An 18,336-nucleotide genomic window follows, 5' to 3' on the forward strand; every position below is an offset into this window, starting at 1 on the left:
TCATCCTCAGTAGTCCCACCCTGGAGATCCAGGGCAGATGTGAAGATCTCTACCCGTTTCATTGACTACCATGGCCATCAGTCCTGCCCTGCCCGGGCTCAATCCAGAAACAAGGAGTCCCATGATTGACCCGGAGGATCTGTTTCTCATAAATAAAAATAACTAGAAAATTCCGTATTTTTTAATTTAACCCCTACGGGAATGGTGTGACATTGATAACTACAAAACAGCGAGGAAGGCATAATTCCAAGAGTTGTGAGTCCATCCTTCTTCAAGTGGATGTGCGTCAGCAGAGCCAGAGATCCAGGCTGCTCCTCCTGTTCACCCTCCGGAACTCTGTTAAGAAAACACAGTTTGCGGGCAAGAACCAAACCAAGCAGCAATTCAACTTGTAGCACTTCGGAATACCTTGAGAACCCTTCTAGAAATACAGAACTGCAGAAAAATAGAGGTGGAAGGGAGATCACCTGGTCTATGAAAACCATTTTGTGAGACCTGGTTTTGGAGCCGAAATGCACATTGAGGACAATTTGGCTTCTTTCAGGTGTGCGTAACTCTGTCATTATATATTTTTTAAGAAAAGTATAAATTGCCAAACTTATCTATTGATTTATTATAAAGTTCAATAGTTCATTAGCAGTAGTGAGACCACTAGCTTTCTTGGCAGTGGTTATAATCTTGTTATTCTCTTTCCTTCTGTGCCCGACTGTGTTCCCTGTCATCACCCTCCTTACACCTGGGCTGAAAACCCTTCGGAATAAAGACAACGCGATGGTTTTGTTTGTGTCCGGCCCGTAGCAGGTAGGATCCCGGCCACAATCCAGGAGTCTGAGACACTAAAATAACTCAAATACTAATATACCAACAGAATGCAATGTCATACATTGAGAACTTATTGCCACGCTGCTTTAAGACACCAATAAATAAGAATTTTACTTGTACCGTTGCTTATTTTGTTATGTATTTTTATCAAGGGAGCCAGTTGCAACAAGTAGAAGCCTGAGCTGGTTAAAGCTTATTTCAAGTTAATTTAAAATAATGCACTGTCTCTCTAGACTCATACATCTTTACCAAGAAAATGGCAAGCAATCCAGGACATTCAAAGCGTAACGACATTCAGATGTGACTAGACATAAATAGCAACTTCTAAACCAAGAATTTGCCTCTGGAGTCTTTTCAGTAGGCCCTCAAATAGAAAATATTTAAAGGGAGACCATGATAGTATAATTTCTCTTTGTTTGAGGCAGGGATGGAGTGAATGTGTCATAAGGCACTAAGAGAGAACAAGAGAAATCTCAGTGAGCCAAAATGAAAGGACTTCATTATAGACAAAATCCTCACTCCATTTAAATCACTCATAAATCTGTTGACTTCAGTAGCCAAGGATTTCCTGATACAGCTTCAACCAAAAACAAATTTCAGCACCACGTCGTACAATCGGAGGCCTCGATTTTCTCTTTTTCTGTAAATTGCTGAGGATCTTCATACACAGGAGCTGCAGGATCCGGCCACAGGCCTATGGCAGAGCCCCCACTCAGAGCCACAGGGCTCACCGGGGGCTTCCAACAGCCCCTTGAGCAATATCCCCAACTTCCAGAATGGAAAAACTCTAAGTGTGAGTATACTCGGGATTTCTTTGCGTATTAGTAAATCATGGGAATTTCACTGCTAACCCACGATAGGGAAGCACTAACAGTCCCCGCTGCCCGTCCCCAGCTGAGCCACCGGTGACCTCTCTGGAGCAGGGGAGGTGGGGGACTGAAACACCCTCCTCACATCCCAGTTTCCCAGGAAAAGACACCAGCAAGGAGTGAAAGAAGGAGAGCTCTGCCTTTGCCTCGTGGGTTATCGCACCGTAACCACACACACACCCTTATCTACAAACGCAGCAAGCTTGAGGCAGAGGCATCACAATGCAAATACCTATAATTTCTCCTTCTGTATTTCTTTAGAGAGAAGAGCAAGAGCGCAAACAAAACCGGGAACAACAAATTGAGTTATCCAGTCTACTCCTTTCCCCACTTAATAAAGGGTACTCTTTGCTACCACTTAATTCAACGGAAAAATTCCTGTAGGTCTCCATGGGAACAGCATTGGGTCTATAACACTTAACCATAAGTACCAAATTCTATAAGCTTTGGCTGAAACTTTTTAGTGTCCTTTTAAAGATCTCTGCGGATAAAGAACTTCAGGCTCTGGAGTCAATAAAGTCAATGGAGCAGCTTTCACAGGCATCAAAAGTTCACTTTGAAACTTTTCTACAAAATAGTTACTGGAATTTGGGGGAAAGCGAGCACAAAGAAAACACTGTAATAACTAACACAATGACCCTTTCAACAAGGAAAGCGAGCAGCCTTTTTAATGAAATTGGACTTAACGTACGTTTGGACCAGACAGTGAAAGGAAATCTCTCACCAGCACATCACAAGGCCAATAATGTGTAAACAGATAATAGCGAGAGCTGCGTGGTTCATAATTAATTCAAAAGAGATGGCATTTCTGCCTTCTTCCCAGTCTTGGTCAGTCGCTGAAGAACAATTTGCCTCTCAGTCTGTGTGAAGTAAGGTATTTCAGAGCTAAATCCTTCTATTCCCGTCACGACAGCAATAACATGAAGTAATAAAAATAACAATATTTGCATTTACTGGACATTGTACTCGTGTGGCGGAATTCTAGACAAAACCCTGGATTCATAATCTTCTCTTCACACCCAAACAAACTTCAAATTGAACAGAAATATAAATAATAAACCATTAGTGATGATAATGAACTGTGTTATTGATAATCTGATGCTGAGACCGGGCAGTTCAACTCAGAGCTTTGAGAAGAATGAGGATGTATTCGCTGGTTTGCAAGCAAAGGTTTATCCAGGATAAAAATGAACACGGGTCGCTTGGGATGACCTCACTTTGACCAACTGGTTCCCCAGGGAATGTGTGTCTGGGCTCCCCGTTGTCCCCAAGCTTCTTCACCTCCCCGGGTGCCAGGTAGAGCCCGCGCTGGGGCCGCAGGAGCCTCGCCAGCTCTGCGGCTGCCGGCTCAGCCTCTGGTATGTGTACCGAATTGGCAGCTGCCAGGATCCCTCCGCTTCGAAATGAATCAGACACGGCCGTTAAGGACCCAAATTGAAAAACAAGGAAAGAAAGAAAACACAAGATCTTTTCAGCGAGGAGGGGCGAGGACTCATTACCCCCGTGCTACAGGTGGAGGCTCGGACAGGCGGAGTCTACCCACCTCCGATGCTAACGGCCTCTACGGCGAGGCCACTAATAAATCAGTCAGCACCACCATACCATAATACCGCCTTTATACTGTAGTTTGACCCAGCCCTGGCACACGTTTTAAGGGCAAAAATAATTTATTTTATGACATCACTGAATTCCTGATTAAAGCATTCACATGCTGGGATTTTAAAACGCACTTTCTCTTACCAACATTTTCACTAGCTCCGAAAATCCCACGCTACGTGCTGTGACCACATCATAAAGAAAAAAAGGCTTCGTTTTGGATGCTGAACAACATAGGCTGTTTCAGAGAAGCGTGTTTACTTTCTGGCAGGAAACAGCTTTCACACAGACTGGCTCAGAAACGCGACTCTGACACCAGCATTAAGAATGGATTCCCGCAGCCATGGTGGCTGGAACATTACCATTAGCGGGACAGTACCAGACACAGAAGATACCTTGTCTTAAAAATGGTTATTTTCTGTGGAGAAACATGGGAGAATGACAAGAAACCTTTAGGGAATATTGCAATTTCCATAGCTTGTGATGCTAATTACAGTCATTATCAGAGAGTCTGAAAAGTTCTGTGTATTTTTTGTGCTCTGCTGACGGGAGCTGCGGTACAAGACAAACTCAAGGTGCAATAACAATGCTAAGCAAAAAAAAAACCCCCACCAAACCCTAAACCCTGTTTATTTTCAATTCTATTACCTAATTATTTACAGTTTCTATAATCGTCAACTCAAAAAGCCCTCTCCTCTGCTTTGTACATACAGACACATAATCCAAGGTGTATCCTTTTCCAAAATGACTTCTCTCCTTTGAGTGCACAGGGAAAGCAGAGCAGCAAAGGGTTTTTAATGGGTTTTAATGTGCTTTTATTTTTAATAATTGGGTTTTAATTTTAATTTAATTTTTTAATAATTGGGTTTTAATGTACTTTTATTTTTTTTTAGATTTATCTCTTTTTTCCTTTGCCTCTTACACCATCACTCTTTCAATACGGAGAGATTTCTAGAGATTAGCTGTGAAGAAGACTCACCTTCAACAAACCTGTCCAATAACACACAATTCTTTTTTGGTTCTCCTAGTTTGGGACTGTTTTTATCCTAAAAGCTTGTATGAAATAGAAAGAATGCCTCCTAATTTGCCACTGGTGACATGGTGTTCATTCAGCCCAAGGGCTGGATCCAAGGGAGGGTTTATAACAGTGGCTGCTGCAAATAGCTGAGTTTACACCTTCTAAAGATGTCAGGCACTCCGAGAAGGATCCATAAGCCACCGCCGGCACAAGCAGCAGGACATATACCCTATAGGAGAGTACCTTAAACCCTGCACCCCTCTGGTCTACGTGGACCAAAGCCAGTGTGTTCAAAACACAGGAGGAAGAGGCTCCATCCTATTTTTGTGCACTTCCACAGCAGTCAAAGGCCTGAGTTTATTCCTTGCCTGAGGAATTTTGAACCCACAGCTCTTCCTTTCCAGGGGAATACTCCAATGCTACAGGGAGGACACAGGTATTTTGTACTCTGCTGAAGCTCTTCCATTAGAAAGATGAACGAAATCAGAGAGAGAAGGCCAGATAATTGTTTTATCCAGTGATTTAAATAACAAACTAAGCACGGTAGCGAAGCTGGGGCTGCTCACAAACAAGTGTGGGGAGTCTCTGGTCACTCCTTTCCCACCTGCAGTCCAACCAGGCTCTCGCTCTTTCCTGCACTCTGGAGCCCCATCAGAAGGAGAGGTGGAGAAGGCCACCTTGCCAGCTCACACATTACAGTAGGTCGGCTGTCGATGGCATCTTTCCCTTTCCAAAAGCCAACTCTAAACAAATAAGGCATAGGAATTGCCTGGGACAGCTTCCACGAACAGTAAAATGCTCGAATCAAAGCACTAGGTAAGGAAGTCTGGCCAGATGATAAGGCTCTTCCTCTCCTCTGCCTTGTGGTACACATCCATGGCTTTTCTCACGGAATCTTGACATGGTAAACACAAAGTATTTAACTACCTATGTACCCCTGCCTATTTTATTTTGAATAACTGAATGCCACTGTAGGGATCAGGGAATCCTCTTTTCTTTCCTGTAAATTTTTTATTAGGGACCACCTAATCTCTAAATATTTAAAGCTTTATTTGTTTGACACATTGAACTAATTGACTATTAATATAAAAACCTCCCACAAAGAAGCTGCAGACACACCACCTCAAGCTGTGATTTCTCCACTTCTCACAGCCTAAGGCCTCAATTCTGCAATTACACACATTTACCCGCACGACGGTGAAGAATCCCAACGGGACCGCTCACACTAGTGAAGTTAATCACATTTTGTGAAGATCTGAGTCTCGTCGCTTTGGCTTGGGACCGTATTTGGACGAGCCGCCTTCAGGGACAAAAGATCTGAAAGAAGCAGCACCAGAAGAGCAATGTTTAATGCTCCTTGTGAATAACGTCAGTACGACAAACCTGATGGGGAAGGTGTTCTCGTACTTGGAGCCGAGACTGGGGAATCGCGGTGAACGACTCACCCTGGCAGCCCTGCCACCGCCTTCCTCTTGACCTGCACAAACTGCTGCGGATCGGGATGTCTCCGGCTGCCCAGCTGTAAAATCAGGGGAATGGGGTGTATATAGAGCACAAAAGCACCGGGACGAGTAATTTTAAAACATCTCCAAAGTGATTTTAGATCTCTATATGGAATCCCGCGGAAAAGAAGCGATTACAAACTGCTTAATATCAATGAACCGAAGCCCCAGGAGAAGGTATAAAACTAATATCTGTGCACTCATCAGTACTTCCTTAATTAATCCCACTGCCCTAGCAAGCTTAGCGTATTACACTTCCTAATGAATGAATTAAAAAATCAAGCATCCCAGTACACTGTTTAAGAAATTAACTGTACCACCAAGTTTATTGTGACCGTACTGTGCTCTTGTGAGTCGCTACACTTGAACTTTTTTTGTTCTTAAATTTCACGGGACTCCTGTGCTGTGCAGCAGGAGGAGGGGAACAGCAGGGTGTGCTTTAACGCCGTCCATCAGCCACGCTCCTCACCCGCTGGTTTTGGCAACTTCTCCGGACGCCCAGTGGCCCCGCGTATGCTGAGGGCAGCTCCTCTCTCCTGAGGGAGGGGTGGGTTACCCCCAACCGCCAGCACCCGAGTGACAAACCGACACACCAGGGCCGGTGACACCGCGCCGCCGCCCCCGGCCCGCTTCTAAGCGAAGCCTCCACGGGCGGTTCCTCCAGGACGGCCCCGGTTACCGCAGCCGGGCTGAGCCCACCACCTCGCCGGGCCGCGGCTGACAGGCTCCGGGCGGGTTAGGGCCCCGACCCGGAGCCCCGCGGCCTCCCCGGCGCCCCGGCCGCTGGCCCTGAGGTGAGCGGGGAGGCCCCGGCGCGGCCGCCCCCCTCGGCCCCCAGTGCGCCTGCGCGGGCCCGCCCCGCTCCTCCAGAGCAGACGAGGCGCGGTGCAGAGCGGCCCGGCGGGCGCAGGCCTTCCGGTCCGGGCGCAGGCCTTCCGGTCCGCGCCCAGCCCTCGTGGGAGTTGATAAAAAAAAAAAATATATATATCTATAGTGTGATTGTTTATATGTGCTGTATGTAGACGGCGGTGCCTGCCCCGGCGCGCTGAGCGCTAACGAGACCTCCTCAGCCCCCATGACAGTCCCGACACGGAGACACAAACCTTCCCCAGCCCCATCCATCTATGACCAGGCCTAACTGGGAATCGCCAAATTAACCCGGGCGCTAACGACCGGCAAATCTCAAGAATCATCAACAGAAATAGATACTGAAACAGGAGGCAAAATTAAAAAATGACCTTCAACGTTCAGACTAATTCTTAGAAAGCTTTCCCATAATGGGAAAGGCCAAATTCTTTAGCGTAGTCACCCAGCCCGGCTTACAGAACGCCCTAAGGAATTACCACATCCACATCTAAAACAACCCCAAAACTTCTTTAAAATTAGCAATTTAAGAATACGTGGAACCCCCGCGATACAGAGAGGAGGCCTGACCACATGGTGCACAGCCAAGTTCTAAAGAGTAACGCCATGAAACCCGCAGGCATGGTTTCTCCTGCTGGGGATTAATTTTTTCCCCCTCTACCCCCAGGGGAAACTAATGGGACAGCTTGTTAATTATTAGAAGAGGTTCCAAACTCTATCACAGTGTCAGTACGTGAATAGAGGAGAGACTGGGCCCCTCACCACACAAAAAAGAAAAAAAAAGACATTGAGGTGCTGGAGCGGGTCTAGAGAAGGACAATGGAGCTGGTGAGGGGTCTGGAGAACAAGTCTTGTGAGGAGCGGCTGAGGGAGCTGGGGGTGTTCAGCCTGGAGAAAAGGAGGCTGAGGGGAGACCTTCTCGCTCTCTACAACTCCCTGAAAAGAGGGAGTAGCCGGGGGGGGGGTCGGTCTCTTCTCCCAAGGAACAGGCAATGGGACAAGAGGAAACGGCCTCAAGTTGCACAAGGGGAGGTTCAGATTGGAGATTAGGAACAATTTTGACACGGAAAGGGTTATTAAGCCTTGGAATGGGCTGCCCAGGGAAGGGGTTGAGGCACCATCCCTGGAGGCATTTAAAAGACAGGCTGACATAGTGCTTAGAGACATGGGTTAGTGATGGGTTTTATCAGAGTTAGGTTGATGGTTGGACTAGATGAACCTAAAGGTCCCTTCCAACCCAGACAATTCTACGATTCTATGACAACATTTTATAACCCGATAAAATACAACCTCCCTGAAACACACAAGTTATTAGAACGCATTCTCATCCAGGTCCTGTTTTGCTGGTTTAAAGCGGGATTGTTAGCAAAACAGCTAAATCTGTTTCCCTGTTGCTAAGTTGGCAGCTACCAGTAACTTCTCTTCCTTCTCTTCTCTCCCTGCCCAGGGAGGTCGTGGAGTCCCATTCTCTGGAGATTTTCCAGACACAACTGGATGCGGTCCTGAGTGATGTGCTCTGGGAAATCCCGCTTTAGCAGGGGAGTTGGACTAGATGGTCTCTAGAGGTCCCTTCCAACTCTGACAATTCCATGATTCCGTGATTCCTCGTACAACTGAGGAGGCACAGGATCACGCTAAGCTCTGGGGCGGAGGCAGAGACGTCCAGTGAAGACACTTACATCACGGCTCAACTTTTCAGTTTGTAAAGCCCACGGTATAACCAGCACGTACCGAAAGGAGAAAAAAAAAAAATAGACTAAAAATGAGCCCTTTGAAAGAGATAGAGAGTGAGAGCAGAACGTCTTGCACTAAGGTTATGTATTTAACAGTTTTACATGAAATATTTATATATAAAAACTTTGTTAAGTGCTTTTCTCCAATTTAAAAATCTAAAGAATTCAAAAATAAGGCATTCGATATTTGAAAAAGTACAGATTTACAAAATGTGTATATTCTGTCATGAAAACTCCACACCAACATTATACACTTGGAAAAAAAAAAAATACAAACAGGATATATTACAAATTTATGTAGCAATAACTTAGTTCATACCATGCAATAAAAAGTACGTTAATCAAGATACACAAGCTTTTAGGTTTCCTAAACTGGAGGGCTTAATTTTGGTTGCAAATGAGTTTTTTAAATGCAAATTCTTAGAACTGTGGCACTTGAAATTTCTGGTAGCCTTTCTATTGAGAGTTAAATTGTACATAATGCTTATGAGGATGGAGAGGAACAAAGCAGCTGTTAGGAATCGTTCCAACTTTGTTCCACGATAGCTGAAACTCTTTTCTCATATTCGCGTTTGTTCTCCTGGTAGAGTTGTGCCGCCTGACTGTTCGCCGGGCTGTTGGGGTTCGGTTCATCCAGCAGAGACTGTCGAAAGGGGAAAAAGAAAGCGTGAGACAAACTGACACGTGTGAAATCAGGGAAAAAAAAAAAAAAAAAAATCAACTTCCAGCTTTCGAGTCACTGGTGTTTCAGGAGGCAGACATGACTCAGAAGAGCCCAATTGAAAAAAAAAAACCAAAAACAGTTAAACTCATGGTTCCGCACCCATAATTATATAACCTCAAATACCACACTGCGTAAGCATCAGCGCTGCGTACACTTCACAAACCCAACAGACACATGGTCATTTGTGCCAGTTACCAGTAGGATGCTAATTGATTATTTCGTAATTATGCTACTACTGTGATTCCGGACAAAAGAGGGGCTTAAGATGCCTCCAACAAAACTTCACTGTAGAAAAGTAAAAACAATCACACAGAAGAAAAGAAAATGCAAATTTTTGTCATGCCAGGCCATTTTAACATATCCCAAGTAAAGCAGGTTTCAGCAGTATTGTCTCCTTGGGGACTTCATAGGGCGAGGTGTCACCATAAAGGTTACAGTGTTTCAAACACTACTCAAATTATTACATCTGATGTCCTATCTTGACTAAAAACAGTTAAAAAAGAATCCAAATCAGCAACTGTTTCCCTGTAAAAAATAATTAATGGCAGTTTTGTAGCTTAAAATCAGTATTACACAGGTCAGCACCTCAGCCGTTATTTGATCTAAAATGCTACCCCTCAGCTCACAAGTATTTGAAGTCCTCCTTGAAACAGATACTCGATAACTCCACCACTGAGCTGTGGATTCTGGAATGGAGATTAACAGCAACAATAATTATTTGCTAAAATAGATGCAAAGTTACCTGAATTGAAGTTAAAATAGATGAAACGTCGTATGTTGGACTCCAGCGATTCTGAAGAATATCTAAACATATGCTACCATCCGCGTAAACTGTAAATACAACACAGATACCATTTAGAAATGATCAGATTTATTATATAGTTTGTTCATTACTGACTGCTCAAGGCAGAGTTACTGTTCCAGCTCAGTCTGTGCTTAAATTAATGCTTTAGGAAAGAGGACAGCAGTTGTTTCACAATCCTCTGCAGTCTGACATTTTGTATTTTGAAGGAGATACATTGCTGGAAGTAACAGAACAATTAAGAGGAAAAGAAGGAAGGTCTGAAGACTATGGCATTAGCACAGGAACTGGTAGACTTGGTTTCCTGCTCCTCTGGTGTGACCGGCCCATATTCACACAGAGGTGAGGCCTCCCAGAGGCAAGACATTTACTGCAGGAGTGGAACCAGCCGAGGATCTCAGAGCCTGAATGGACTCACACACTGAACTGAGGGAGTTCTTGCCCCGTTTTCACATACTCTGCACTCCCTATGAGACACACCAAGGCAGACAGTAGAAAATACTGGAAAGTGTGCCTGAAATCCTACTTCTGTGTGGATACCCGTCAGTGGTCTTAATAGAAGAGTCTGCATGAAACTGAGACTGGCCAAACTCCTACACCCTAGTGTTCATGCCAACGAAAAGCAACGAATTCCAAAACCCCTGTCAGAGGCATCCTGGCCTGTGTATTACATGACAGATGAATGGTTACCCAGCACTGTCTAAAAACTCACAGAACTGAAGCCAAGGTCAGCCTCTCTTCAAGGAGGGCTCAAGCTACAAGAAATGCTGTAACGGGCTTATGCTTCAAGCCTCAAATGAGATCTATATCCTCCTTTGCTATAGAAGGGCTTGGAAAAGCAAAAGGCACAGTTTGTGTTTTCTGTGTGTAAGAATATCTGGATAAAACCTATCAAATGCCAGAGCAGGAACCGTGGCACTCTCTCATGGTGTTGTCCTCATCACTGAGTTCAGGTTGGCTTCCTCGTCTGCAACTCCCCTGTGACTGCGCGTCCTCACCCTCTTCCTTGGGCTCGCACTGGCAGGTACAGTGAGCCAAAGGAAGGCACGGGCTTGGCTGAGCTCTCACCTGACAGAAATAACTAACATTTGGCTGGAGCAGCTCCCTACCCCGACTCACAATGTGGCTGCACGTACAGGATTGCTGTTAAATGGAAGGGGGCAGGAATCTGACACCACAATTGCCTCTTTAAGCCAACCTAAGTGCAGCTGCTGCTAAAAACACTCACACACTTTGCTATGGAGACTATATATTGATTAGAAAGAGGCAGATAGCTGCTTCTTAATAGCATCATAATTCTTCATTTTTCATCAAGCAGTTGCTGTCCCAGACATCTACTTAGGAGGTGGGAATGAAGAGAGAAGGAGAGCTGCTACGCATTCTGGAGCTTTGCAGAATGAATGACCACACCATAACATTTAATGGGTATTATGGCTAAATAAAAATGATTTACTCACCATTTGGATGGAACATTTTTGATAAAAACCTAACAGTTGGAGGTTTATTTGGATATTCTTCTGAAAATTCTATTACTAGTTTAAAAGTACCTGTCCAAACAAACATAAATACAATCAGATAACGAAAAACAAAAAAAAAGCCTCCAAGAATATATACAACATAAGTTTATGTGTTCAATGATCAATATTTATTCTCACTGTTATATAAACAAATAACACCAAGTCTGGTTTCTTTTCATATAGTTCAAGTGATAATGGAACCACTCCTTAGCGATAGGAACACAACCAGCAGCAGGGTAGAAGCTTGAGGACTCACTGCTAAATCCAACTTCAATTATCCCACTGCCTTCCCCTTTTCCTGTGACCCAACACGCCGATTCCACGCACTTTGGTGACTTCAAGGCGTTTCATTAAGAAGGCACCGTGGTGCCAGCAAAGAAACACAGGAATTTCATAATCAGCAATCTCAGTCTTTGGAGCTCATGGCTGATTCACTGAAAACCTTTATTATGGATCAGTGAATAATTTACTCTAACTCCTCCAACCCAACACAGGGAAAAACCCATCTGCTGCCGATTACTGCAATAATACTATAATTATTAAACTCATTATTCCTCATATGCCTAAGGGCGGTTCACTACACACCAACTTTCATGTTTATGTACAAATTTGGTATTCCCTCCCCCTCACTGAGTTCTATATTCAGAACAATTCAAGATTTTTCACCTGTTCTTCATTAGATGAACAGAGATGAATCAAACATGCCACAAAGATGAAACCAGAAAAGCAGACTGCCTTATTGAGCTTAGCTACAGAGATGTGAAAACACATCTGGCAGCATTAGACCAACTTCCTCCTAAAAGCTCTAGTGTTCTATGTATAAACAACTCTTGATATAAGCATTGCTTCGCAGCTTTCTAATTAACTATCAACCACTATGACAAGACACTGCTTACATCAAAATACAATATTTTTATAGTCAACAAGACCTTACTACTACACTTCCTTGCTTAGTTTGTTCCAAGTTATACACAGACAACACTTATTAGTTCTTCAGAGCAGAACAATGTTACTCCTGACAATATTTATAAGAATGACAGAGGATATCAAAGGTGGCTTACCATCTTCAAAAGGTGTCCCTTCTGGCCTGAAAAGTTTTAAAAATAAACTCCAGTTAAAAACAATCATTACCTCCTTCTAAACAGGCACAATAAATGCCTATCTTCTTCCTCATCCTCCCCGAGATACGGGTAGAAGCGATAATTTAAATATTTAGAGAAGTATCCAGAGGCAACCTCTGAGAGCTTTGTTACACGTAAGATACTTTCTCATAGTCAATCTGCTAGTTGAGATATCTACTTTATCATCATCCCAAACAATGCATATGCCATTACGTGACCAGATTGGAATTAATAAGCCAATTACTAGCAAGCATACTTCAGTTCCTAAGCCAGTTCCTGCTCTGTAGGATATGTAATGTAACTTCCTAGACAGAACCTGTACCTCCTTCTACTGGGAATCAATCCAATCACTGCTAATACATCTGGATTTAATGGCAAAGAACATGCAGCTCTTATGTACTTTAAAGAGTAAGCTTGGTTTTTCATAACCCAACTCCTACACAGCCTAACCTATTTATTAAGGCATATGCAAGTTTTTTATTCAACAGAAAAGGTTAATGGATTTTGAATTTTTCTTTCCTACGCATTCTCCATTACCCCTGAAAGCAGGTTTTTACTGCCAAGAGCACACTTGGTCATTTTTCTAATTTTCCTGACTTTTATATACATAAAGAACAGAATCACTGTGAAAAACAAAAAACAGGTTTTGTCATATTTAGCCCTTTGATATAGAATTTTATAGTGATCAAAAACACTTACCCAAATATAACTGCATTCCATTGCATTATGTTATTCTCAGATGGTGCACCACTGACACCCACAGGAGGGTCTTCTTGCAATCTAAGAATTACAAACACAGAATGACAAGCCTTATATAAATTAAGTACTTCCATCTGCAAGTATAATTTAACAGTAATATCCAGATTTTGTAAATATTTACTCATTCCAAGTCAGAGAATACACAAAGCATTATATGCAGACCAACAATATTCCAAAAGACAAACCTACAAGATGACGCACACAGATTTTCTCAAGTATTACACCAATAGACTAGGTCAGCCCCAAGATTAAGTGTGCAGACAGCAAAGCATTAACTCTTAAGAATAATTTAAAACACCACATACAGCCGGGATTTACAGTACTACATAGTGAACTATGAAAGAGCAATTGCTGCTGGCTGCCACAATGAATAGAACAAATTACAACCAGGAGCTGAAAAGCAGCCAGTGACACAAGGACACTTACGGGGACTAAGTGCAAGGGGCTGTCAGTGGAGCTTTTCCTGCATTCCCAGATCCATGCGCTCGATGTGGCTAAATTTGGTATAAGCCTATTTTGACTGGCAAGCCGATTGCTTCAAAAGGGAGCAAGAGGAAAATCTGCATACTGCTCCCTCTTACCAGTTCAATAAATGTGTTTCTCTCTAAAGGAATTGTGGAAGCCTTTTAAATTCCTTTTAGTTCCTTAATACCTAGACTAGGGAAAAACACGTTACTTACTGAAAGCCACAGAAACCTGGACCATACAGGATATATACCTCACAACCAAAGGATAGGATCAAGATACTCTCCTTCTGCATATCAACGTTCCTGTTCAACGATCACCTAAGACTTCGAACGACGTAAACCAGCAAGCCCCAACCATCCGATGTGCAATTTGCCTGATCAAACCCTTTCAGTGGCAGCTCATACCCACCCCGCCTATTCAGCCTCTTGAGTTATGCAAGAATAAAGAAAATGAAGTGACTGCTCTTGCTTCAAAAGCAATTCTTCAGCATTACCACGAGGTCTGACCACATCACAGTACACTGTTATGAGCCAGTCGCCACCGAAAGCCTGCAGACTAAGGGACAAACTCTAACTAAATGTGGGTGTCTAGATGCAGATTTATTCCGAGCTGACACTGGTACACAGCCAGTACATTCTCCTGCACTTGCACTGCCCAAATCTGTGAAAAAACTTGCACGTGGACGCTGAGCAAAGACTCAGAGCCCTACAGAGCCAGCCCAGAAGCAGGGCTCGCTCCATTCGCAGCTCCTGTCTCCTCTGAACTCCGTGTTTACATCCCCGCTCTCCCAGCACACACAGTTCAGACAGCTTAATATCAACAGCATAAACCACCTACTATTTTGGTCAGGGAGAGCAGGAACGGGACTTCTTCCTACGTGACAGCCAGGCTGCACGCCAACAATAACGCCTGAGGATTCAGTCTGACAAATGCATCTGAAGGATGGCCTTGGTTTTTATATCAATTTAAAGCTCATGTGCACCCTGCTGTCAAAGGGTCTAACTACAGAGAGGTTGTGGCGAGGACTGGAAATCAGACTGATCCAAACAGGGCCTGTAAATCTTTAACAGCTAGGGAAAATGTAGTATTTGTAGCCCCTTCTCCAACAGCAAAAAAACCATAAAGATAATTAACTTATTTTTCTGCTGGTTTAGTCAAACAAATTAGATGAGATGCAAAATCTGTTCTCTTCACTGCTCTTGACAATCACAGTATGCAAAAGGAGTTTATATTTAACAAAGTGAATCAGAGTTCACAGCACACAGTCTGCTTTTTCAATATGAGGTACAAGTAACATAAGGCTAAACAAACAGAAATTATGGTAGGAAAGAGAAAATTAAGAAAAAAAGCCCTTACACAAAAAAGTTGCATAAGTTTTGGGGGATTAAAGTTGTCATATATTCGATAAATAAATTTGATTTACTTTGTGTTCATTTGGTTATACTTTTCCACAGCTTTAAAATCTCCTCTCCACCTTAAATTTGAAAATTTTTAAACCAGTCCTTCTGAGACTGTAAAATCATAAAAACCACGTCTAACTGCAATCCTGAGAAATTACTTAGTTCCTCACTGAAAAAATCATGGGTTCGTGTCATCTATGTAACCTAATACAATAAAAAAGAGACTGAATATCCTGTTTTGATTTGAACAGGAATCAAGCAACACCCGCTTGGCAAACACCGACACCCAGATACAACAGAGAAGGCAGGCACTACCTGTCAAAAACCTCCAACTTTTGTAGATTCAGAGGTCAGGCCTTTATCACTGTAGCTTTATACACAGTCACGAAAAGTAACTACAACACGCGTCAACTGTTTACTAATGCATTTTCAGGTACTGGTATAACATAGCTAGGCTAAAAAAAGAGACACTATCAACGCTGACTCACTCCCTACAACTTATCAGTGACTCCAGTCCAGAGAAATCATACGACACAGTGTAAAGCTTACAAAAGGAACCCCCACCTTTACCCACACTCTCTATTATAAGTGTGTTTACATGTCAGACTAGAAATAAATTATTCTAGAGTCTGTGGTTCAGCCATTAACATTTAAAAGAGCGCAACTAACAACTGCCTCTTTAGCACTTTGTATATATTATATAAAAGATTCCTCATGATTGAAAACCTTGGACAGAATAGCATGCGCATAAAAACATTAAAGGGCATTTTGCTTTTTATTACATACAGACGCATTAAGTGTTTGCTAGTTATTTGTGTTTCATTTTTAGATGTCCATCCCGAATGCTTATTTTTGGAGAGACCGTCAGCCCGACAAGCCTCACACGCATCTAAATTCTGCCTGGTCTGTTCGGAAATCTGGGCCAAACACCTTCGGTATTCAAAAGCTTGTGTGAGGAGGAGGACGAGGGGGGGAGTGCGGGAAGTACGGCAGAACACTCAGCTCCGCACCGCCGGGCCCTTCGAGGACAAGGGGCTCACATCTCACCCCGTCAGCCCAGCAGGTTATCCCCCATCCCACCGCTCCCGCTGCCCCCCGAGGAGCTTCTTCCGACCCGGGCCCTTCCCGGGGCTGCCCTTGTTTTGAAGACACGGCTTCAACTTTTATCCTCAGACGCCCCCAGCCGTCGGCGCACGGGCGAGGCGGGCGGCACAAACAAAGCCCGGCGGGACCCCCCTGCTCACCCCCGGAGGGTTCCCCAGGCTGGGGAACGGGCGAAGGCGCCGGCTCCGAGCGCACCCCTGCCCCGTCGCCCCCAGCGGGAGAAGACCGGGGGGGCTCCGCGCCAGCTCCCGTCCCCCGGCACAAAGGAGCGGGGCTGGAGGGACGGCCCGGGACAAGCCGCCACGGCGCAGCCCTTTCCGGCTCCTCGCCGCGCCGCTTGCCCGCGGGGCTGGCCCCTTCGCCGGGGCGAGCCCGAGCCCCTAACCCTCAAACGGCCGGGTCAGGCCCCGCAGCCCCGGCGGCGCCTCCCCCGCTGCCAGGCCGGCCCCGTCCCCCCGGTGCGGGGTGTCCGCTCCCCGCGGAGGGGACGTGGAGAGGGGGGTCCCCACTCACCTCTTGAAGTCGCGCATCAGCCTGCGCCGCGCCGGGGTGGACATGATGGCCGCGGAGAAAAGAGTCCGCGGCCGCAGCGCCTCCGCCTCCCTCCGCCTCCTGCACAAACAAGCCGCAATGGCGTCTCCCTCCGCGGGGGGCGGGCCGCGCCGCTGGGCCGGCCGGCGGCGGGGGGACGGACAGAGGAGGGGGGGAACCGGGAGGTTTGTGCCGCCTCCTGCCGCCCGTGGGCTCGTAGAGCGTCGGTCCTGGGTTAAATTAACACGGCACAAAGCTCGTCACCGCTTTTTGCCGGGGCAGCAGCCCCGCTCAGACCCTAAAAGCGGGATATAAAAAAATAGCAATTCCCGTAAAGCCTGATGCTGCTTTTTTAAAGAGGCTCGGTGACAAAAAACCTGTCATTCCCCAGCCACTACGGCGTGAGGCACTACGAGAAACGGGTCCCGCCACGCAGTCTCGTCCTCTGGGTTTTCCTCCTCCTCCTCCCATCACACACCCGTTTCGATTTTACATTCCACTGCTGCTCCTCCAGCTTCACACAGATTATATTTAGCTCCGGCTAATTCGTAAGGGAGAAAGCAGACTGTAAAAAAAAAAAAAAAAACAACAAACCACAAGTGCAAGCTCAGGCCCGCATAAATCATTAACATGGGTTTAGGAACACTCACCATTGCGGTGCTCCGCTGCGGTGGCCCAGACAGGGTGGTGGGACATCCCCTGGCCCAGGGAGCTCGGAGAACCTGGCAGGGCTGCAGTCACGGCCTGGACACAGAAAAACAACAAAACACAAACATCAGGGACCAAATCAGTTAAATCCGAAATCCTACCCTTGTTTCCACCTGGAACTTTTTCAACCACATCTCAACAGCCACAGTATTTCTTCTTTGACACCACCGGAGAACAGTGTGTTGACATCCTCCAATGGAACATTTTAATCCTACCTGGCAGCTCCACAGCTGTGGCTGGTAGTTTTATCAATAAATCGAAAGCTTTTTTTTTTTTTTCCTCCCCTCTGAAGAACCAGCTGCAATTTCTGCTCCGTTGACTGTACGGCACACGTAGGATTTAAAACAAAGTTAACTGTATCCTAACCTAGTTTCAAAAAATCAGTCCCAATTGTAACAGTAAGAGAGACCCTGCCTTTACTAAGGTGGTTCATTATGCCCCAAAATGAAATCTGCACTAAAGAATAACTTTAGATTTATATTTGCTAATAATTATTTCCAGTACCCCCTTGCTTAACAAATTCAAATGCAATTTGACACTGCAAATTGCACTATGGGCATTTTAGTTGAAATGTTTTCAATTTATCATATGCTTGTAACTCATCAACTTCCAGAGCCAGGTGCAAACAACAATTTCAGAACTTTTTCATTTGGTATCTCAAGGGTTTTTTGTTTCTTTCTTCTTTTTTTTTTTTTCTGTGCAACCATTAAAATTATCCACTATAACAGCGCTTCAAAAACTTAGAAAAACTCTTTACACAGTGTGGTCTAGAACATGAATATTTTCCTTCTACAAACT

The 18,336-nt window shown here is 44.7% G+C and overlaps 1 protein-coding gene across 2 annotated transcripts; it reads right to left on the reverse strand.

Moving 5' to 3' along the window:
- Positions 1 to 7,830: 7,830 nt before the first annotated feature.
- On the reverse strand, positions 7,831 to 16,935 carry UBE2B (ubiquitin conjugating enzyme E2 B). Of its 2 annotated transcripts, XM_074155781.1 has the most exons (6): positions 16,813 to 16,935; positions 13,268 to 13,348; positions 12,509 to 12,534; positions 11,388 to 11,477; positions 9,871 to 9,959; positions 7,831 to 9,047 (listed from the first exon to the last, which is right to left on the reverse strand). In XM_074155781.1, the coding sequence occupies exons 1-6, from the start codon at positions 16,854 to 16,856 to the stop codon at positions 8,919 to 8,921; spliced, it is 459 nt and encodes a 152-aa protein (XP_074011882.1). In that variant the 5' UTR covers positions 16,857 to 16,935; the 3' UTR covers positions 7,831 to 8,918. The 2 variants fall into 2 exon arrangements, with proteins under 2 accessions (XP_074011882.1, XP_074011883.1); XM_074155782.1 differs by lacking the exon at positions 11,388 to 11,477 and having other exon boundaries at positions 8,477 to 9,047; positions 16,813 to 16,856.
- Positions 16,936 to 18,336: the final 1,401 nt, after the last annotated feature.

The sequence above is a fragment of the Numenius arquata genome, chromosome 11, assembly GCF_964106895.1.
Source record: "Numenius arquata chromosome 11, bNumArq3.hap1.1, whole genome shotgun sequence".
In the NCBI taxonomy this organism is placed as follows: domain Eukaryota; kingdom Metazoa; phylum Chordata; class Aves; order Charadriiformes; family Scolopacidae; genus Numenius; species Numenius arquata.